Source organism: Mauremys reevesii, linkage group 1 (genome assembly GCF_016161935.1).
Source record: "Mauremys reevesii isolate NIE-2019 linkage group 1, ASM1616193v1, whole genome shotgun sequence".
NCBI classification, from domain to species: Eukaryota; Metazoa; Chordata; order Testudines; family Geoemydidae; genus Mauremys; species Mauremys reevesii.
In genome coordinates, this window is record NC_052623.1 from 232,815,328 (window position 1) to 232,838,404 (window position 23,077).

The 23,077-nt window shown below is 43.4% G+C and overlaps 1 protein-coding gene across 3 annotated transcripts in view; it reads left to right on the plus strand.

The window, feature by feature from the left end:
- The window catches only part of MANSC1 (MANSC domain containing 1), a 32,654-nt gene that overhangs the window by 4,553 nt on the left and 5,024 nt on the right, over window positions 1–23,077 (plus strand). The window contains exons 1-4 of one of the 3 annotated variants that reach the window (XM_039497129.1): window positions 5,499–5,640; window positions 10,561–10,879; window positions 11,875–12,015; window positions 17,814–18,671. In XM_039497129.1, the coding sequence (XP_039353063.1) occupies window positions 10,654–10,879; window positions 11,875–12,015; window positions 17,814–18,643 (1,197 nt within the window). In that variant the 5' untranslated portion in view covers window positions 5,499–5,640; window positions 10,561–10,653 and the 3' untranslated portion in view covers window positions 18,644–18,671. Of the gene's footprint in view, window positions 1–5,498; window positions 5,641–10,560; window positions 10,880–11,874; window positions 12,016–17,813; window positions 18,982–23,077 lie in introns of those variants that run through there. The other 2 variants (XM_039497127.1, XM_039497128.1) reach the window with 2 other exon arrangements.

The following is a 23,077-nucleotide window of genomic DNA, read 5'->3' on the forward strand; positions in this document are numbered from 1 at the left end:
GGCTCTGATTCTGCAACCTGCTTGTCACAGGCAAAGGGGTCCATCTGCATGGAGCAGGTCTACTATTCTGTGGTTGTATAGTAACTAGCACAATGAGGCCCCACTCTTGGTTGGCCCTTAAACCTTACCGTAATAAAGATGATTATTAATAGTAATAAAAACAGTGACATTTTTATATGGTCATCACTTGTCATATAATTCTTGTCATATGTTCTCAATACCATTTCCAACTGGTGCTGCTCAGTTCACTCCTCTTTTACGTCGGTCAATGTGGCATTCAGTTGAATGAATAAAATTCAGAATAACTTGTTTGATTTTTCTTTATTTTCAAAAGTAGGGCATAGCATCTAACTTTCAACAAGGGAAACCAAGAGGGCCCAGGGAATTATAGATGTGTCAGCCTAACTTTGAAACCTGGAGACACACTGTAACAAATTATTAAACAATCAGTTTGTAAGCACCTAGAGGACAATAGGGTTCTAAGAAATAGCCAGCATAGATTTGTCAAGAATAAATCATGCCAAACCAGCCTACTACACTTAGGAAGGAGAAACCAAATGCACAACTACAAAACTGGCCAGATGATAGCACTGCTAAAAAGAATCTGGGAGGTATAGTGGATCAGAAATTGAATATGAGTCAACAATGTGATACAGTTGGGAAAAAGGCTAATATTCTGTCACGCTATCTGGAGTGGTTCATGACCATGAATGCCAAGCTCAGAGCTGACAGTCAAAAGCAGGACATACACCTCAAGCTGGTGATATGTTCTATAATTAGATTTTACCAACCCAGTAACACATGTGAACTCCTGAAGTACTATAACAGTCTTACCATGGAATCACAGATAGTCCCCTTGGGCATGCCAGTCCACCCAGACAAGCTGGACTTAGTTATGGTGGTTCTCACATATCAAAGATCACAAAAGATTCCAGTTGCAAGAGACCAGTCACTTACCCTACATCAATTTGTACCTCATATCTCACACCAAAGAGAATGCTTGTAGCCAATCCTATAGTAAACTAACTAAGAATATATTAACTAGGAAAAAGAAATGAGAGAGTTATTTACAGGTTAAAGCAGGTAACATATATATACACCTCTACCCCGATATAACGCTGTCCTAGGGAGCCAAAAAATCTTACCGCATTATAGTTGAAACAGCGTTAAATCGAACTTGCTTTGATCCGCCAGCGTGCGCAGCCCCACCCCCCGGAGCGCTACTTTAGTTAATCCGAATTCGTGCTATATCACGTTGCGTTATATCGGGGTAGAGGTGTATATAAATGAGTTACAGTCTATGGTTCCAAAAGATGATAGAATTGTAGTAATTTGTCAGCACTGAATGTCTTTTAGGGAAAACCCTTGACCCTGGGGATCTCTGATTCTATTTCATAGCTCCAGCCCTGTGAGAATCCAAACAGCAAAGAGATGAGAATTTTCATGTGGGCTGTCTTTATTTCCTTCTTCCAGAATTCAAGCTGATGGGACGAGCTTCCTTGCATGTGGCACCTTCATGGGTATGAGAGGGCCGTCAACCCAATCTTTATATTGTGATGTTTCACAATGGCCCACTTAGTTTTTATAGTCCTTCTTTATGGACAGGGGAACCACTTCCCCTGCCTTGGTTCACAAGTTAAGAGCAGGCATTTTTACAGTTATAAAGCAAAACTTACGTATTACCTTATGACAGGTTTCAGAGTAGCAGCCGTGTTAGTCTGTATCCGCAAAAAGAACAGGAGTACTTGTGGCACCTTAGAGACTAACAAATTTATTTCAGCATAAGCTTTTGTGGGCTACAGCTCACTTCTTCAGATGCATAGAATGGAACACACAGACAGGAGATATTTATACATACAGAGAACATGAAAAGGTGGAAGTATGCATACCAACTGGAAGAGTCTAATCAACTGAGGTGAGCTATCATCAGCAGGAGAAAAAAAAAACCTTTGAAGTGATAATAGAAGGTGTGAGGAGAACTTAACATAGGGAAATAGATTCAATTAGTGCAATGACCCAACCATTCCCAGTCTCTGTTTAAACCTAAGTTAATTTTATCTAATTTGCATATTAATTTGAGTTCAGCAGTCTCTCTTTGAAGTCTGTTTTTGAAGTTTTTTTGTTGCAAAATTGCCACCTTCAAGTCTGTCACTGAGTGGTTAGAGAGGTTGAAGTGTTCTCCCACTGGTTTTTGAATGTTATGATTCCTGATGTCAGATTTGTGTCCATTTATTCTTTTGCGTAGAGACAGTCCGGTTTGGCCAATGTACATGGCAGAGGGGCATTGCTGGCACATGATGGCATATATCACGTTGGTAGATGTGCAGGTGAACGAGCTTCTTTTCCATGGGTCCAGATAATGAAGATGTCATCGATGTAGCACAAGTAGAGTAGGGGCATTACGGGACGAGAGCTAAGGAAGCGTTGTTCTAAGTCAGCCATAAAGATGTTGGCATACTGTGGGTCCACACGGGTACCCATAGCAGTCCCACTGACTTGAAGGTATATATTGGCCCCAAATGTGAAATAGTTGTGGGTGAGGACAAAGTCACAAAGTTCAGCCACCAGGTTAGCCGGCACTGCTATGGGTACTCACATGGCCCCACAGTATGCCAACATCTTTATGGCTGACTTAGAACAACGCTTCCTTAGCTCTCGTCCCCTAACGCCCCTAGTTTGAGAACCCCTGCCTTATGGGATACAGACATTACAAGATTAATGCATGCAGCAATTTACAAGCATTTTACATAGTCTAAACACTAAACACATCTTTACAGGTCAAACCCCTATCTTGAACAATACTAACATAAAGGTGAGCTGGTCTGGTTTCCAGCTATGAATTTATCAATGCTCAGCTGACACCTACAGCCATGACAAGAGCTGGCAGCATGTCTACCAGTGTCACACATTCTAGGGTGTCAACAGGAGTGTTGTTTGTAAGACATGAGGTAATTGTCCTGCTCTACTTGGCACTGGAAAGGCCTCAGCTGGAGTGCTGTCTCCAATTCTGAGTGGCAGACTTTAGGAAAGATGTGTATAAATTGGAGTGAGTCCAGAGGAGAACAAAGGTGTTGAAAGATTTAGAAAATGTGACCTATGAGGAAAGGTTCAAAAAAAAACCTGGGCATGTTAATCTTGGGAACAGAAGACTGATAGGGTATCCTGATAATGTCCAAGAATTTTAAAAGAGCTGGCTGAATTGCTCAGAGACCATTAATGTTGATTTCCAATAAGTCTCGGAACACTGGGGAAGTTCTAGAAGACTAGAAGAAAGCTAATATTGTGCCAATATTTGGAAAGGGTAAACAGGATGATCTGAGTTATTATAGGCCTGCAAGTCTGACATCAATTGCAGGCAATATAATGGATCAGTTGTTATGGGACTTGATTAATAAAACATTAAAGGAACGTAATATAATTAATGTCAATCAACATGGGTTTGTGTCTAACTAACCTGATATCTTTTTTGATGAGATTCTTGGTAGTCCATCGATCCAATTATGACAAATCTGTGCAGATCATCTATTGTTGGTCTCCTGGTGTGCCCTCTGATGACTGTACAAGCCCATTCTAGAGGTGCACATTTGGCTACAGATGGTGCATGGGAAGTTCGCAGTCAGTGGATTGTGCGCTGCTGATGCTCTGTGATGTCGTTCGCGTGCCTCTTGTAGACGCCGGCAGCGGTCTTCCTCGAAGGCGATGCAGGTATTTCTAACAGTTGCACGCCACTGTGTTCTGTCGCTGGCGGTGTCCTCAAGGTCCCTAGGTTTGATACTGCTGTACTGCAGATTGGCTTTGATGGTGTCTTTGTAACGTTTCCGTGGACGACCTATATGCTGGATGCCCTGGGAGAGCTCACCGTACAGAAGCTGGCGGGGGATTCTGTTGGCATCCATGCGGCTGACATGACCGGTCCAACGTAGCTGTGACTTCATGATCATCATTTCGATGCTTGTCATCTGGGCTCTCTTGAGGACCTCGAGATTGGGCACTTTGTCTTGCCAGCGGATCTTCATGATGTTGCGGAGGCAGCCCATGTGGAATGCTTCGAGCTGCTTGATGTGACGCCTATATAGTGTCCATGTTTCGCACCCTTACAAAAGAGATGAGAGAACAACAGCTCTGTACACAAGCAGTTTTATTGACATCCGGATGTTGTGGTGGTTTAAAACTTTGACACCAGATAGCCAAGTGCCTGGCTTGCTTTGGATATTCGTGCGTTGATCTCATTATCTGGTGATCCATCACTAGATATGACACTACCCAGGTATTTAAAGTTCTCCACTACTTTAAGCTGAGTGCCATCAATGGAGATACTCAGGACAGAAGCATTTGATCCAGGTGCAGGTTGATGAAGAACTTCTGTCTTTCCGAGGCTGATAGTTAGTCTGAAGAGTTGCGAGGCCTCAGCAAACTTGTTGACAATGTGCTGAAGATCATTTTCAGTGTGAGCCATGAGGGCACAGTCATCGGCAAAGAGTGCCTCAAGAAGGAGTTTCTGCACTGTCTTAGTCTTTGCATTCAGGCGACGGAGATCAAAAAGTGAACCATAGTGCCGGTATTTCAAGTATATACCTCGGTGAGATTATAAGACATATACCTTGATGAGATTACAAGTTTGGTTAATACAGGTAATAGAGTTGATGTTATATGCTTAGACTTCTGTAAGGTATTTGACTTGGTACCACATGATATTTTGATTAAAAATCTAGAAATATATAAAATGAACGTGGCACACATTAAATGGGTCAAAAGCTGGCTAACTGATATGTCTCAAAATTTAATTATAACTGAGAAATCATCACAGAAGGGGTATAGTTCTACGGGGGTCCTGCAGGGATCAGTTCTTGAACCTACAGTAGTTAATATTTTTATTAATGACCTGCATGAAAACATAAAATTATCACTGATTAAGTTTGCAGAAGACACAAAAACTGGGAGAATGGTAAATAACAAGGAGGACAGGTCACTGATACAGAGGGATCTGGATTGCTTGGTAAACTGGGCATAAGCAAACAATGTGCTTTTTAATACGGTTGAATGTAAATTATACATCTAGAAACAAAGAATGTAGGCCAGACTTTTATACAATGGGAGACTATCCAGAGAGGCAGTGACTCTGAAAAAGATATGGCGTTCTGGTGGATAATCAGCTGAACAGGAGCTCCCAGTGTGACACTGTGGCCAAAAGACTAATGCAATCCTTAAATAGGGGGATCTCAAGTAAGAATAGAGTGGTCCCTTCCAGCCCTATATTTCTATAATTCCATGATAACTTTACACCTTTTGTATTGCCCCTCATCTGCATTTGTTGCTGTTTTTTTTTAAATCTTATTCTTATGCCAATCATTTTGAGCCTCATTCATGATTTGTGAGCAGGGGGCTGAGTAGCCCCATTGGGATCAATAAAACGAGTCCCTGGAGTCAAGCTAATCTCGGGAGTTTGTTTTCAAGCGTCCGGGATCACACAGACCTCAAAGTCACACAGCTCAGCCCTCCCCTGCCCTCAACGGCTCTGCCTCCTCCCACCCGGACCCGGAGGCGCCTCCAGAGCCAGGAGACCTGAAAGCAAAGCTCCTTCCTTCGGCTGCTGCAGCTTCCCTGGGCAGCGCTGCCCGCGGCGAGGGACGTCTCTTGCCGGTAAGGCTGTCTGGGGAGAGCAGAGCGAGGGGGGATCTGGGCAGGCTGAGATGCAGGGGACCCCAAGCAGCTGCTACTCCTCGGGGCAGGAGAGAGAGATCCGGGTTGCAGCCAGGTCCTGTTGGCCAGGCATAGTACACTGGGGAGCCTGACCGTGAGCTGCTAACTGAAAACAAGTTGCAAGTCATTTAGAATAGTGGTCTTGTTAATTGGTGCTTTAATTCCCCCCCCCCCTTTCCTGTCCCAGCAGCCGTTTCCTCTTCTTTCTGTGTGCATCCTTCCCTGCCCACCGGCTTTGATTCAGGACTCGGGCTCCCTGAAAACATAACAGCAGACACAGCTTCTTGTGACCGCCCTAGGGATTATTGTGCCCTCTGCCCCACCCGCATATGCGGGATGGGGAACCAGTTTTTCCTGGCAGATGGCCGTGTAAGCGGCGCTGCTCCTCCTTCTCTGTAGTTATGTAGTTCACAACGAGTTGCCCAGTTTGCTTAGAGGGGCAATGAGTGTTCCCTTAAACTAGGGACATCAAAAAAAAATCTTGCTCCTTCTTTTTGGGGTGGGGGGCACTGGTGTGGAGGGGAATGAGGTGGGGGAGGAGGAGTTCACTGTTAGTTTGTATACAGAGGCTACTTCCCATATCTTCCCATATCTTTGCAGGACTTCAAAATAATTTAAATTCTTTTAAGTTTATGTTCATGAAAGAACATAAGAACAGCCATACTGGGTCAGACCAAAGGTCCATCTAACCCAGTATCCTGTCTTCGGACAGTGGCCAATGCCAGGTGCTTCAGAGGGAATGAACAGATAATCATCAAGTGATCATCCCCTGTCGCCCATTCCCAGCTTCTGGCGAGAGAACCCCTACCCCCTTGCCCATCCTAGCTGATAGCCATTGATGGACCTATTCTCCATGAATTTATCTAGTTCTTTTTTGAGCCCCATTATAGGCTTGGCCTTCACAGCATCCTCTGGCAAAAGAGTTCCACAGGTTAACTCTGCATTGTGTGAAGAAATACTTCCTTTTGTTTGTTTTAAACCTACTGCCTATTAATTTCATTTGGTGACCCCTAATTCTGTTTTATGAGGAGTAAATAACACTTCTTTATTTTCTTTCTCCACACCAGTCATGATTTTATAGACCTCTGTCATATCCCCCCTTTAGTCGTCCCTTTTCCAAGCTGAAAAGTCCCAGCCTTGTTACTCTCCTGATATGGAAGCTGTTCCATACCCCTAATCATTTTTGTTGCCCCTTTCTGAACCTTTTCCAATTCCAATATATCTTTTTTGAGATGGGGCGACCACATCTGTACGCAGTATTCAAGGTGTGGGCATACCATGGATTTATATAGAGGCAATATGATATTTTCTGTCTTATTAGCTATCCCTTTCTTAATGATTCCCAACATTTTGTTTGCTTTTTTGGCTGCACAGTGAGTGGATGATTTCAGAGAACTACTCACAATGACTCCAAGATCACTTTCTTGAGTGGGAACAGCTAATGCAAACTCCATCATTCTATATGTATAGTTGGGATTATGCTTTCCAATGTACATTACTTTGCATTTATCAACATTGAAGTTCATCTGCCCAGTCATCTGCTTTTGGGAGTTCCCTATGTAACTCTTCGCAGTCTGCTTTGCACTTAACTATCTGGAGTAATTTTGTATCATCTGCAGTTTTTGCCACCTCACTGTTTATCCCTTTTTCCAGATCATTTACGAATATGTTGAATAGGATAAGTCCCAGTACAGACCTCTGGGGGAACAATATTTACCTCTCTCCATTCTGAAGATGTACATTTATTCCTACCCTTTGTTTTCTATCTTTTAACCAGTTATTGATCCATAAGAGGACATTCCTGCTTATCCCATAACAGCTTACTTTGCTTAAGAGCCTTGGGTGAGGGACCTTGTCCAGGGCCATCCCAAGAGGCGTGCGGGGCCTGGGGCAAATTAGCCTGTAGGGGACCCCCTTAACGTTATTTATACAGGTGAAATCTGGTTACAGGGAACTTCAAGAGCAGCTACTGGCCACAGGTTAAATATTGATAGCGCCCAGCTGCATAATTATAATGTTATGTTATATTGTAGTTCTTTTTTATAATTTATAATAAAGTTTATATAATTTTAAAAAAAGTCACCGACCATGATCAGTGTCGTGCCGCTTACATTCTGAAATCCACCTTCATGGACTTCCTTGAAGCAAACTTACTTCCCAGGTGCATATGGTCTCGCTTCCCTCAGTGGATTTTTTAAAAATGTAATTACACATTTGCAACACTGAGAATCCATGTCTCGGGAACTGGGTAGCTCTTAGAGGGCCTATATGTGCCCTGGTGCTGGGGCACCCCAGGACCCTCCAGCATGGAGGAGGGGCTCTAAGATCTGTTTTCTCTGGGGCTGGGAGGGGAGGGGAGGTGGAAAAGCAGATGGATGGAGGACCCCAGTCCTGAGGGGTGATGGAGAGAGCAGAGTTGTGGGACCCCAGGTCCTGGTACTGCAGGGAAGGGGACCCCAAGGCTAGAGAGCTGAAAGGCAAGGAGGACCCTGAGGCAGGGGGGTGGCCCTAGCCTGGAGGTGGCATTGGAGGACCCCACACAGCGCTGGGAGAGGGAAAAAGAGCAGTGGAAGGAGGAGGTGTGGGGCTCTGGGGGACACCAGTGGTGGGCGATGGGCGAGGGAGACTACTGGCTGGCACGCACCTGTGCTAGGGGGCCCCCTGTGCTGGTGAGGGTCCGTCCGGAAAAGGGAAGGGTCCGTCCAAGGCGGAAGGGCAGGGGCAGGGGCAGCCTGCCCTGGCACTAGTGTCGGGGGGGGCACTAGGACCCTGCAGCAGCAGGTGACGCCGGGAGCCGGCAGAGCGGGCTGAGGCCAGGTTACTCGCTGCTGCAGAGACTGAGCCTGGGGGGGCTGTGGGCAAGAAAAAGAAATAAACACCTGGGGCAGTGAGTGCGGGGCGTGGGCCCAGTCCCTGCTGCCGGCGCCAGGCCCCTCACTAGGCCCCTGGGCCGCCCTGCTCCCCCCGCCCCAAAGCTCAGGGCCCGTGGCAGTTGCCCCGGTCCCTCCTATGGACAGGACGGCTCTGACCTTGTCAAAGGCTTTCTGAAAATCTAAGACACTATATCCACTGGTTCACCCTTGTCCACATGTTTGTTGTCCCCCCCTCAAAGAATTGTAGTAGATTGGTGAGGCATGATGTCCCTTTGCAAAAACCAGATTGAATCTTCCCAAACAAATCATGTTCATCTAGGTGTCTGACAATTCTGTTCTTTACTGTAGTTTCAACCAGTTTGCCCAGTACTGAAGTTAGGCTAACTGGCCTGTAATTGCTGGGGTCGCCTCTGGAGCCTTTTTTCAAAAATTGGCGTCACATTAGCTATCCTTCAGTCTTAAGGTATAAGACTTAAGTATCCTGAGATCTGAATCCTTCTAATTACTAGAAAGATACAGCACAGGCAGTAACATTACAAGCTTCTTCTGTGCTGTCCTGCCCATGGGACCTGTAGGTCATTTAGTCTCCATGATCTATTCAAATCTTAGCCAGACTACTGAGAGTACCAGCAGCACTGCTAGATTTGATGGTACTTTTTGTGTGGTGGATGCGTATCCATTTAAAAAGTTACTGAAACCACTATTTTGCTTGACAAAACTGCCAGTGGGATTGTGGTGGATATTCAGCTGAATATGAGCTCCCTGTATGATGCCATGGCCAAAAGGTCTAATGCAATCCTTGAGCACATAAACGGGAATCTCGAGTAACAGTAGAGAGGTTGTTTTCCCGCTATATTTGATGCTGGTACAACCATTGCTAGAATACTGTGTCTAGTTCTGGTGTCCACAATTCAAGAAGATCTTGATAAATTGGAAAGGTTTCAGAGAAGAGCCATGAAAATGATTAAAGGATTAGAAAACCTGCCTTGTAATGATAGACATGCAGAGCTCAGTCTATTTACCTTAACAAAGAAAAAGTTAAGGTGTGACTTGATTACAGTCTGTAAGGACCTACATGGGAAACAAATATTTAATAATGGGCTCTTTAATCTAGAAGAGAAAGGTATAACACAATCCAATGGCTGGAAGCTGAACCTAGAGAAATTCAGAATGGAAACAAGGCATACATTTTTAATAATGAGAGTAATTAACCATTGGAACAACTTACCAAGAGTTGTGGTGGATTCTCCGTCACTGACCATTTTAAAATCAAGACTGGATTTTTTTGAAAAGACACGTTCTAGGAATTATTTTAGGGAAGTTTTGTGGTTTGTGTTATACAGGAGGTCAGATTAAATGATCACAGTGGTCCCTTCTGGCCTTGGAAGTTATGAATCTATGTAACCATTTTTACTCTATTTATCCTTTGGAGCATGGTTATGTAAGGGGGGCTGTGTCTCTCAATAGCAATCCTCCAAATCACCTGTTTCCAGTGTTTGCACTGATCCCCTTTGTTGCCATTTTTATGTCCTTGGGCACCTTGGTTGAAAAAGTAGGGAAGAGGATTCCAATATGTATGTCCAGGGCTGATGGTGACTTCCTGTGTGACTGTGGACAAGTCCCTTATGCCTTCTTTGCCTCCATTTCCCCTCTGTAAAATGGAGATAATAGCAGTTTCCTACCTTATAGGTATGTAATGAAAATACATTAAAGATTGAGAGCCACTCAGATATTATGATGATAGGGGCCATATAAATACTCAGAGAGATTCTTGTGTGCTGTGTTCACCACCCTTTTTCATTTGAAAAGGGTAGCAGTGTTTTTAATTTGATGCCAAGTATGTTGGGAAGTAAGTAACTTTGCATCAAGTATGTAATATAAACTTTAAAAAAAATTACCTACATTTGCTACTTGTACAAAAGGCTCTTAAAAGTTGTTGAAAACTTCACTTTGACTAAAAGGAGCCTTTCCTTGTTTTTCCCCACAGATATGCATTCTTCTTAAAATGAGATTATCTTGAAGTTAAACACCAAGAAGTTCATCATTGTTTCTGTCTCAAGAAGAAGGCACCTAAGTAAAAATGTCCATCAGCATAACTTGGTGGTCTACTTGCACATTCCTAATGATGTGTTGTTACATGATACCTGGGCCATCCCTCAGTCAAGATTGCTCTCTAGAGAAGATGGAAAATATTGTAATTGATATGATGCTATCTCTCTCAAAAGGCATCAGAGGGACCGAGCCAATATATACACCAACTCAGGAAGCTTGTATTAATGTTTGCTGCTTAGAAAAAAAAATATCAGGTAAACTTATACTCCCTTGATTTCTGTTCTTCTCTATCATTGCTTATGCCATGTTTATAATGGGCTGGGATAGGATGAGCTGGTGGTGTCAGTCCTCAAAGGGGAAGAACCAGTACATTCTGCATTTCCTTTCTTCTTTCAGCACTGAATGTGAATATTTCTCTCCTTTCATAGCAAGACTAACAAGATATTGTGAATATTGGTCTGTTGCTTAACCTATTAGCCAATGAAATGAGACCTTAGTGGTTAAGTCCTAGTAATGTGTATTAGTCTGAGCAATTATTGCATGTATCTTGATTGTTAGGCATGCCCAATGGTTTTAAGCCCTTCCCCCTCACCATCCACTCCAAGATGTCAAAGCCATAACTTTGTGAGTCCAGTAGACAGAATAAGAAGAAGCAATGGATTGTTTTATGTTACATTTGAGTAGCTACAAATAAAATGCTTACACTCTTCTGGGAACTTTGCTTTCCATCAAGCCCTTAGAAGCAGAATGAACTGTGGTGCAGATAGCAGCATCACAGTGTTAACAGTGAATCAAATAGCAGAAACAGTCAGGAGGCTGTGGGGATGGTGAAATCTTCTCTCAGCCATTCAAGGAAATTAGTGGTTTTTCAAATTTATTGGATCCTTTGAGCCAAAGGCTCATATGAAAAATGGTGTCCCAAGATCTGATATGAGGGCAACAGCACCTTGGTAAGAATCCCAGCAGGTGGGTGAGGGGAGGCTTATCCTACTTTTTCTGTTAGACCTGGTTGACACGTAGGAGGAGGGGCAACATCTTGCAGATTGGCTTTTAGCTTGTAGGTATCTAGTTATATATATTTATTAATCCTCATAACTATATTATTTCCTGCAGAATGTGATATATTCATTCTTTTCCCTTCATACTGATCTGGAGGATTTTAGTCAAGCTAAGCAGATCTTACTGCCATAAAAGAGGCAGATACCACACCTCATGCTGCTAAAGTATATAATATATTATCCTTTTTTAGGAGACAGGCAATGTAATTTGATGATTTTTGATGGTCGAAGGATAAGCCAGCATCCAAACTGCTACCTGTTTTACTGCCCTAGTAAGGAAGCTTGTCCAATGAAACCAGCAAAAGGACTCGTCAGCTACAGGATAAATAGAGGTAAACAATACTAAAATCAACTGATCGTTGACTTTGTTTATACTCATGTATCTTACAGATGTGTGTTTGCATTAGAGTTGGTCAGAAATGTTTTGATTTATCAGCAAAAAATGTAAAACGGAAAATGATCAGCTGAAAACTGAAAATTTCATTTTGGAAAAGCTACCATAGTGCTTCATGGGAGTTATAGTTTTGCATGCCTTATACTCCCTTTTTTCTTTATGGACCTGGCTTCTCATGTGAACTGCATCTCCTATGATGCATCCTGATTGCCCCCACTTTGTTAAACTTCAAAATCTTTTATAGTCTTTCCCTCTTTAAAAAAACAAAACAAGCCCATCCTGTCATACCATGACAGTGTGAGACACAGTTAATATTAATGTGTCAGGAAATTATATCTCCTCTCTAATCTTTCATACGTATGCTTTCTGTTTAGACTAAAAGCTCTTTAGACCAGGGATTTATTCCGAAATAATACAGTTTGTGCGCGCTTAAAAAGCTTCTTCCATTTTGACACATTCTATGTGTTTGGGAAAAATTCCCTATGGGTATATTGAATATTACTGGAAGCAGTAGAAATTTAGCACCCTTGTAGCACTTTACATGTTTGAAGGGATCATATTGTGGTGGCTGAGGGGCATATAAATACCTAGTTATAGAAAGCACTGTACAAATATTAATCTTCATAACATCTCTGCAAGGTTAGTAAGTAAACAAAAGTAGTAATATTCCTCTTTTTTTCAGGTAGAGAAGCTGAAGCAGAGGTGCAAAGTGACTTACCCAAGGCCAAATTGCATGTCAGTAGCCAGGTTTAGAGAAGACATAGAACTCAGGAATTTCTTGTCATCTCTAATGTACTGTGCACTTTTTGGTGCTAATACATTAGCTGTACTAAGGTCAGCTATTAAGATGTAGCAAGCTTACCAAAATATATTTTGCAGTGTAGTGGTAGCCATGTCAGTTCCAGCATATTAGAGAGACAAGGTGGGTGAGGTAATGAAGAAGAGCTCTGTGTAGCTTGAAAGCTTGGTTCTTTCACTGACAGAATTTGGTCCATTAAAAGATCTCACACACCTTGTCTCTCAAAATATACTTCTACACTGGCACCTTATCTGACTGTACTCTTCAGATACTGACTGTATCTGACAATTAGACTGTACACTGACAGTCTAATTGTCACTGTGTACAGTCTAATTGTCAATAACACATTGACAATTAGACTGTCCTTCGGCAAGGGAGTTGATGTGGTGGTTTCAGTATGGCTCACTTTGCAGAGAACACAAGGTTTTTTTAATATACTGGAGTTTTTCCTCTCTCTCTCAGATATTTCCCAAAGGCTGAGCTTACTGAAGAGGTAACTTTCTCCTGGGAAGGAATTGGTTGGTGAGGGAAAGCATGCTGTCTAGCAGGGTCATCCGCATAACTTTTTCAGAAATTGTTAGGGTACATTTGCTGTGATAACACCAGGAAACCAGGGCAGGGGAAGGAACAAATGGCTTAAACTCTTAGGGTGCAAAAACAGAATAGTCAAAGTAATTAATTTATGATCTAACTTTTATCACACGTCTCCCACTCTTTTCTCCCCCAGGAGTATGTAGAGGATTGAAAGAGGGAAGAGAACATGTGACCGTGCCGGGCTCCTGATCTGCCAAAGTGCAATTGCTGAGTTATACTCATTGTTTTCAATTGTGCTGTTTTTCTGGCTCTTGTTCATATTGAATTATGGAAATGATGTGTGTGAGCTCATTTACCTTAAGCCTACATTGCTGATAAGCTTTTCAAAGGTAGTTACCAAGAAGCCTAGCCCACTTCTTGTGACAAACCTTTTAAGTTTGTTTTTTCAGATAGAAATGTGCACAAGGTTACAGTTATTAGTGATAAAGAAAAATACTCAAATATTGGAGCAGTTTTATTCAGTGCAAACTTGATTTTTCCAGCTCAACCACCACAGAACCAGTTTGTGATTCAGAAGATGTTTTATCTTCTGTTTCCAGCCACAGAAGCTATTGCTGAAAAACTACGTAGGGTTTCTGCTCTGCCTCTCATACTCTCATTTGGAACATAGACAATATTCTCCATGCAAATAACGAACTGCGATATTGGTGGATATCTAATGAGAATACCCATAGAATCCTATTAGACATTTCCTTTAAGAGTGGATGGCCTCTAGGAGATGACCTCCAAGGTAGTTTAGCATATGGACTATTTGAGAATGGTCATGTAGAATACTCTTCTTTTATATTTTTTAAATAGTGGTTTGTGTACTGCTTTCTCTGTCTTCTTTCAATAGCAAGATTATCTATTCTATTATAATGCCACTAGTGTGCCTAGCACTTGGCAATTTCTTAAGAAGACAAGGTCCCTGCAGTTGGGAGCTTACAATCTAAAATGAAAATGAGGAAATAAAGATGACTTTTTTTTTTTAACCTCAAAAATATAGGGTGTGATTAGTCAGACTCTGACTGCAATAACTGTCTGCTTTCTGATGGTACATCCATGAGTGTTCAGGTACCTCCGTTGGCTTTGTGGAAGAAGGAGGGAAGATTCATGTAGGGTGATGAGATCCTTCTTTGTCCCCCAACCAAACTGTTTCCCACAGCATAAATTACACACACACTGCAGTTTTCTGACTGTTATTTGAGGGAGTGAATTTGGTAATCTGCAGGTTGCGCAACCGAATTTACATGAATACTGCATAATTGCTCTACTTTGGGTGCTTGTCTAAGAGCATGGCTTCTACAAGTGGGGTTCAGTCCCACACTCCTTTGTTTAGAATGAGAAAGGAATGGTGGTTTAGCTGACCACATCTACTGTATTGTTGGGCAAATTCCTTGTCTCAGAGGTAATGCACTAGGAACTGAGGCTTTGGCTACACTTACACTTCAAAGCGCTGCCGTGGCAGCGCTTTGAAGCGCTAAGTGTAGTCAAAGCGCCAGCGCTGGGAGAAAGCTCTCCCAGCGCTGTCCGTACTCCACCTCCCTGTGGGGAATAATGTACAGCGCTGGGAGCTGCGCTCCCAGCGCTGGGGCTTTGACCACACTGGCGCTTTGCAGCGCCGCAATTTGCAGCGCTGCAGAGGGTGTGTTTTCACACCCTGCTGCAGCACTGCAAATTTGTAAGTGTAGCCAAGCCCTTAGGAACTGTTGGGATTTTGATCATCTAGATCAGGGGCAGGCAGCCTATGTCACGGGTGCCGAAGGCAGCACATGAGCTGATTTTCAGTGGCACTCATGCTGCCCGGGTCCTGGCCACTGGTCCAGGGAGCTTTGCATTTTAATTTAATTTTAAATGAAGCTTCTTAAACATTTTAAAGACCTTATTTACTTTACATACAAGAATAGTTTAGTTATATATTATAGACTTATAGAAAGAGACCTTCTAAAAACGTTAAAATGTCTTACGGCCACACGGAACCTTAAATGAGAGTGAATAAATGAGGACTCGGCACACCACTTCTGAAAGGTTGCCGACCCCTGATCTAGATTTTGACCTTTGAGTTTGTGGTGCACGTTAAATAATAAAATATCAAATCGTGTAGATTTCCCTTTCTAACTACTGAGTAAAGCTTGCAGAAAAATCAATAACTTGTTCTTGGAAGACTCTATTTGGTTGTTGGGTTTTTTGTTTGTTTTTTGCTGTCTGTTGGATAGATTGTGAAAAGGCCATGTGGTAACAAACGCATATAACGACAAAGATCTTCTCCATTCTGGTTACGGTTTTAAATGGAAGTTTCTTTAAAAAGTTATTGCATTCCAGTTTACAACATAACTGTTTTTTTGCTCTATGCTGCTTAATGTCCCTTCTAGAAACCTAAAATATATTTCCCAACTTGTAGGACAGCAGCTGGAGTAGGTGGTCTTTCTATTTCAATTAATGGAATTAACTGTGAAGATTTTTTACTTCCTCATGACCCAATATAATGGAAGTTAGCACAGCACCCTGGATAAAGGGGCTTCCAGTAGAGTCAGAAGAAACCATGAATGTGTTTTGTATATTTTAAATCCACTACTTCTTTTTTCAAACGTCCTATATGTATCTAATTATATCAATTTTAAGGCAGATGAAATCAGAGTGCAAGCTACTTAACAGCGTACTCTCCTTCTAAATTCTCCATATATTCAGTTTCTAGTCTTCTTCCTGTCTGTTCTCTTGCAATAGTACACGGGGTTAGTGCGCTAGCTTCAGGTCAAATCCTGACTTACACCTCAGGTGATCTCAGTCTGGTACCTATTTTGTGTGTATTGCACAATTTTGCTCTTAAGAGCAGAGATGTTGCTGGTCAAAATCAAGATATATTGGGGAAAATTCTGAGGGAAGCAAGAGTGTACATCCTTCATGTCGTTTTACATTAGGGACACTAGGGCAATCACTGATGAGGGAAGCCTGTGAGTCAACTTGCTTATCTTAGTTTCTGGCTGCTGTCAGGTGGCAGGGGAAAATTAAAGATATACAGTGAAGGTCACCCAAATATTTGCATATTGTAATGATATGGTGATCTTGTAAAGTGGAACCTTAACATGGTCGTCTTATCACTTAACTTTTCTTAGAGAGAAAATCCATTTCTGAGAGATTTTTCAATTGAAGGAAGTGTCAGATTCTTTCACCATTAATTCTAGGTTATCTAAGTGTTGGGTGTGTGTGGTTTCTTGTTTGCTTAGGAATTTCATTATATGGTTAACCCTCCAGTACTTAGAGGCAATACAGTGAATAAGGGTGAATCACCACACCCAATGGTAAATCCAGCTGGCTATTGGATGATGATAAATGTGGACAAAGGAGCTGTGCCGGTTAGTTAGTCTTCCTAAGAACTATTACCCAAAGCGTTAGGGGTTTTTTGTTTTATTTTTGTTTTGTTTTGTATAAGATCTATATACAGTATCTTAACATAGTGGAACCTTTGTCAATAGTGTGAGTTTGTATGCAGCTTTTATCATGCCAAACTGTGCATACTTTGCTACCAGACTCCAGTTAATAGCTTTAGCCGAGCTACAATGCACTGTGCTGCTTAGAAACTGATTCCATTTAACTTCAGAGGAAAGGGTGAACATTTTAGTCAACTACTTATGATGGACCCTGCCCCTCCTCGCTTCCAACAACTCTTCATCCACTTCCCCTCATGATGGCTCAAGTTCATGCTCCTCCACAGACTTCCTGTGAGACTTTTTGCAAGTCACTTAACCTTTTTGTGCCTGTGTAAAATGAAAATAATGGTACTTCCCTACCTCACAGGATAATTACATTGTGAGGATAATAACATTAAAAGAATGGGGCACCCAGATTCTGCAGCAACAGGGGCTTTATAAGTACCAGATAGATACATGCAAAATTGACAAATACAAGTGTGACTTGGTAACTTCTGCTTCTCAGGTTGGCAGAGACTAAGAATGTTTTGAAGATGAATGGCCTGATTCTTCACTGCCTTGCACCTCTGTATAAGCATTTAAACATGTGCAATGTGAGTACAGATCAAATCAAATGATTTCTTTGCACAGAGATAAATGCTTACATAAGTTGTAAGACTGTGAAGAATCTGGCCTGATACTTTTAGGCTTTGGAGATGGAGTATCAATTTGTGCTATGACAACTGTAATTTTAACATGCCTATTGCCAAACACTTGAGTGATTTTTTTTAAAAAGAGGAGAAAATCATGATAGCCCTGGCAGTTTAGTTGTTTCTTTTCGGGGTGGGCCTCTTTTGTGATTCTCTATTGGATTCAGAAGGAGCAGTAAGCAGAGGAAGCATTTGATTGCTAAAGTGGATTGAATAATTAATTTATATATTTTCTTTCTATTTTTAGGTATACAGATTCTGGACTCACAGCCTGCAAATTACGACTCGAATGGAAACTCTCTTTCTTCACAAGCAGCTCGCTTTGACCTTCCCAATCAGACAGGTCACCTGAATCATACGGTTGCTTTGCAGAAATCTATTACTTCTCAGATGTCTGAACTCATTGACCATATAGAAGAACATTTAGATAAGATTGAATTCCACACACAGTTTCCTGAAGACCAAGAGAAAATACATCCTGAGACCTTAGATTCTTTCCCAAAACAAAAAATAACCAAGCTATTGCCTACAAGGGCTGCTCGAACGTCTCAGCTTAGCACCTCCACTCCACCACCACCTGCCATGCTTCCTACCACTATCAGTAGTGCTGTACTCAAAAACACAACCACTAGCACTCAGATTCCTACCAGCACTGCTTTTACCACAACTAACCACATGAGCTCGAATTCCAGAACTGCTACAGAATTTGCAAGGCTAAGAACATCTGCCACCACTATCAAGCCAATAGCCACCTCTACAGACAGTACTAGCAGCATCGACCTCTTTTCTTTGTCAGTTGTTGCTTTGCTTAGTAAGGATTCCTCGTCTCCTTTTCAAAATATGCACCAGGATAATAGTCAGCGTGATTCAGAAGCCTACCTATTAGATGATGTTCCAAAAAGCAAGCATGCCCCTCAGTCTGGTGACAAAAGTGGTCTCGTAGCAGCTTTACTTTTTGGGATAGTGTTTTTGCTATTAGTTATTGCGCTAATAGGCAGAAGAATGTCTCAATCTCTTAAAAGAAGACGTTATAATAAGATAGACTACTTGATCAATGGAATGTATGCTGATGTGTGATGGGAGGGGAAATTGAAACAATACATTGGTAAGAAGTGCAGTCTTTGTTAGAAGCTGTAGCCTGCAACTGAACTGCAGTGCTGAAATCCTTGAGGAGGGTGTGTTCTCTCTTAGCTACAGGTAGAAAAGGGGCAAGCAGCTGTGGATGTGTTCTTTCCCCCCTCCCTGCCCCCAAAAAAGTACACCCTGAATTGTGGAGTAAAATTCATTTAACTGCTAAATCATAAAATAAACAAACACTATCTAAGTTAAGCAGAGACGTTTTTAGCTTTAAAATAAAAAAATCAAGATCCTAACATAATATTCTGCACCTTGATTAGGTTGTGAACAAAACTTATTGTCTGCATCTGTACAGCCCATCCCTGTATTCTATTACTATTTTGAACAAAAATATCTGTTAAACAGTGTGGAAACACTACTGTTTTACCTGACAGTCCTATTTAATACATTGCCTCATGACTTAGAGCAGGGGTCTCAAACTCAAATGACCATGAGGGCCACATGAGGACTAGTGCATCGGCCTGAGGTCCGCATTACTGACATCTCCCCGCAACTGCCCTCGGCCCTGCCCCCACTCCACCCCTTCCATGAGGCCCCGCCTCTTCCCACCCCTTCCCTGAAATCTCCACCCCAACTCCACCCCCTCCCTACCCCCAGGGGGCACAGGAGGGGTGTGGGGTAGGGCAGGGAGTTGGGGTGTGGGGTGCAGGAGGGATGACGGGTGTGGCAGGGGGTCAGGGTGCAGGAGGGGTGCGGCAGGGGCTCAGGGAAGGGAGTTGGGGTGTGGGGTGCAGGAGGGGTGAGGGGTGTGGCAGGGAGTCAGGGCAAGGGATCGGGGTGTGGCAAGGGGCTCAGGGCAGTGTGTTGGGGTGTGGGGTGCAGGAGGAGTGAAGGGTGAGGGGTGCGGCAGGGGGCTCAGGGAAGGGGGTTGGGGTGCAGGAGGGGTGTGGGGTGCAGCAGGGGGCTCAGGGCAGGGAGTTGAGTGCAGGAGGGGTGTGGGGTGCAGCAGGGGGCTCAGGGCAGTGGGTCAGGGTGCAGGGTATGGTAGGGGGTCGGGGTGCAGGGTGCGGCAAGGGGCTCAAGGCAGGGGGTTCGACTGCCAGCCCTGCCCCTGTGCCGCTCTGCGAAGTGGCTGGAATGTGGGAGAGTAGGGGCTCAGGGGTGTGTGTGTGTTGCTGTTGCTTCAGGCACCGCCCCCCAGCATCTCCCATTGGCTGGGAACGGGGAACCACGGCCAATGGGAGCTGCTGGGGTGGTGCCTGAAGCAACATCAACACACACCCCTGCGCCTCTCCTCCCCCAGGTTCTGTCCGCTTCCCGGAGCGGCGCGGGGGAGGGCAGGCAGGCAGGGAGCCTGCCCTGCCCCCGGTGCGCGTCGGGCTGGAGCCACTCTAGGTAAATGCTGGGGGAGGCGGGTGGGCTGTGAGGAGCTTGCTGGCCGCAGAAAATAACCTCGACATCTAATAACTCAACATCTAATCAAAGAGCATGCACAGGCTTCTGATGGAGTTCACAGCAACAACAGGATTGCTATAAATAAAGAGGACAATGGGAGATAGGCAATCTTCAGTTTCATAACTATTGCTGGTAAATAAGAAAGTTTAAAGGACAGCTATGACTACATCACACAGATCTGTCCAGCTGTCAGAAATGCCTCCTCCAATCAATAGAAATGTCTCAGCAAGCCCGTATATCTTTTGAGTTTAGTAGAAGAAGCTCTAAGCTGTCTCAGCACATTGGGGAACCCAGACAGCCCTGCTGTCCCGGTGCTGAGCTCACACTTCATTCCAGGCCCACTGCACAACCCTGTCTCCTCACTCCCAGCCTTCTTATACCCCCCTCCACACACGCATCTTCATTCACCTCCTGCATAGAGTTGTCACTTCTGAGGTACAAAAACCTGGAACATCCGAAAGGATCCTGAGCCCATACAACTAGACAGCTGGCAGTGTGTACTAAGCATTCTTGCAGATTTCCCAGGATAGCTACCTCAAAATAGGGATGATCCTGGGAAAACCTGGTCAGGTGGCAACCCTACTTTCATGCTTCCACTACATGGCTGTTAACACCCACAGGCACTCAACACATGAACTTTGTGGGAGTGAACAGCCGCATTCAGGGGGCATAGCTGTGGGAAGCAACGGTGTGCGGGATGGGATGACAGGGTTTGTAGCATCCAGTTCTTGTTTTTAAGGCTTGTCACAACCATGAAGTCTAGAATCATTTTTTTTAAATGAAAGCCTAGATCCTAGAGCATCCATTTGACAGCCAGTATAATCAACAACAGAAAAATGGGATTATCATCAATAAGGGGAAATAATTCATTTTTAAATTAAAAAAGTAACCTATATCCAATCAGTTCTTAGGCTGTGTGTGAAATTTGGTGCTTGAGATGAGGTTTTTTTGGATGGGATTAAACTGGAGGTGTACAAAAATAATTTCCTTAGAATAAATTTCTTAAAGCATCCATCTTTAATTTTAACTCAAACTAACAGATTTATTAAGAAAAATTAATTTATGCAAAACAAAGAAGTTGAAAACTTGCTCTAAGTGAACTTAATTGTATGGAGGCAAGACCAGCTTCTTCATGATGCTTAAATCTGCAAATGTGTCATTGTAACATTAGGTAACACCTTAGATCTGTGGTTTTCAAACTGTTTTTCTGGCGACCCAGTTGAACAAAATTGTTGATGCCCACGACCTCTGGGGATGAAGGGTTTGAGATGCAGGAGGGGGCTCCGGGTTTGGGGGTGGCTCAGGGCTGGGGCAGGAGATTGGGGCATGGGGTTGGGGCGTGGGCTTACCTCCGGCGGCTCCCGGTCAGCAGCACAGACGGGGTGCGGAGGCAGGCTTCCTGCCTGTCCTGGCACCATGAACCATGCTGAGCCCCAGAAGCAGCCAACAGCAGGTCCGGCTCCTAGGTGGAGGTGCGAAAGTGGCTCTCGCCGGCAGGCACACACCCCCCAGCTCCTATTGGCTGGTTCCCGGCCAATGGGAGTGCAGAGCCAGTGCTCGGAGTGGGGGCAGCGTGCAGCGCCCCGGGGCCTCCTTACCTAGAAGCCGGACCTGCTGCTGGCCGCTTCCAGGGCGCAGCACGGTATCCGAACAGGTAGGGACTACTAGTTTTTACTGGCCGGCTGCCAGGGTCCCTGGATGCTGAACAGAGTGACCCAATGCCTTGCATTTGTTGCTGCCTGAAGTTTGAAAACCACTGCCTTAGATTATGATAAATGAAAAACATTATAGAGAGAACAGCATTTCCATTTTATCAGCTCACTTTGCGTAGTTGACAACACTATATCTGCAATCAGTTTATTTTTTTCCACTATTTATATGAGGCTCTTAGCAAGGAATATGGGTGAAAAACATTTTTGGAAAATGTGTTTGTGAAGTGATAAATACAGTCAGAGAGACATGGGAGCAGCAGTAGTGCCTGAAACTACTTCTAACTTTCTTCTTAAGATGGATGACTAGATTTGAAGTTGACTATGTTCCTTTTAAAAGGACAGTGAGTATTTGTTTGACGTCTTGAATATGGTCTGTGTCAGCAGACCTTGTTAATACGTCATATGTGTTTAATAATAAGCCCTATTTGCATATCTCTTCGTGACAGACAATTTACTCATGCACATGCTGTGGAAAGAGCTTAGCTTTTACTGTCTGGGCCAGAAGGAGGCTCCCTTTTAGCTCACTTGCTGGAGCGGCTGTCTAAAGCAGGGGTTCTCATACTGGAAGTTGGGACCCCTCAGGGGGTCGTGAGGTTATTACATGGGGGGTCGCGAGCTGTCAACCTCCACCCCAAACCCCACTTTGCCTCCAGTGTTTATAATGGTGTTAAATATAAATGTTTTTAATGTATAAGGCGGGGGGGTTGCACTCAGAGGCTTGCTGTGTGAAAGGGGTCACCAGTAAAAACAGTTTGAGAGCCACTGATCTAAAGCCATGAAGTTCCCAGTGTGAGTCTTTATTGTAGTAAGGAGGTTGTTGGAGGCAGGTGGGGAAGGGGTGTTAATTGGGGTAGCCTTCTCTTTGGAGGAAGCTGATAGTTGGCAGACACAGTATGTATTGTCCAAGGCTGGCTCTGGCCCAAGTGGTAGGTTAATGTAACTAAAAATACAATCTTAAAACATTGCATCTAAATAAGATAGTAAACAGTCATTTGACATTTTAACAGTACATGCATGGAAATAAGCTGCATGTTGGCAGTGACCAATATAGTAAGGAAACAGAGTTGAGATTTGAGCTTCTACAAGAAGTGGAACAAGTTATTTTAAAAATTCTTAGTTTCTAAAAACTGCTTGCAGTCTATCAGATTCATTTTGTTCCAGGTACAAAAGAGAAGCCATTGCATAACTTGTATGGATCATTCTTCTATTTCTAAAGTATTTTGAAGCTACACTTGAACACTAGAGGGCAACATCAGTTTATTAAATA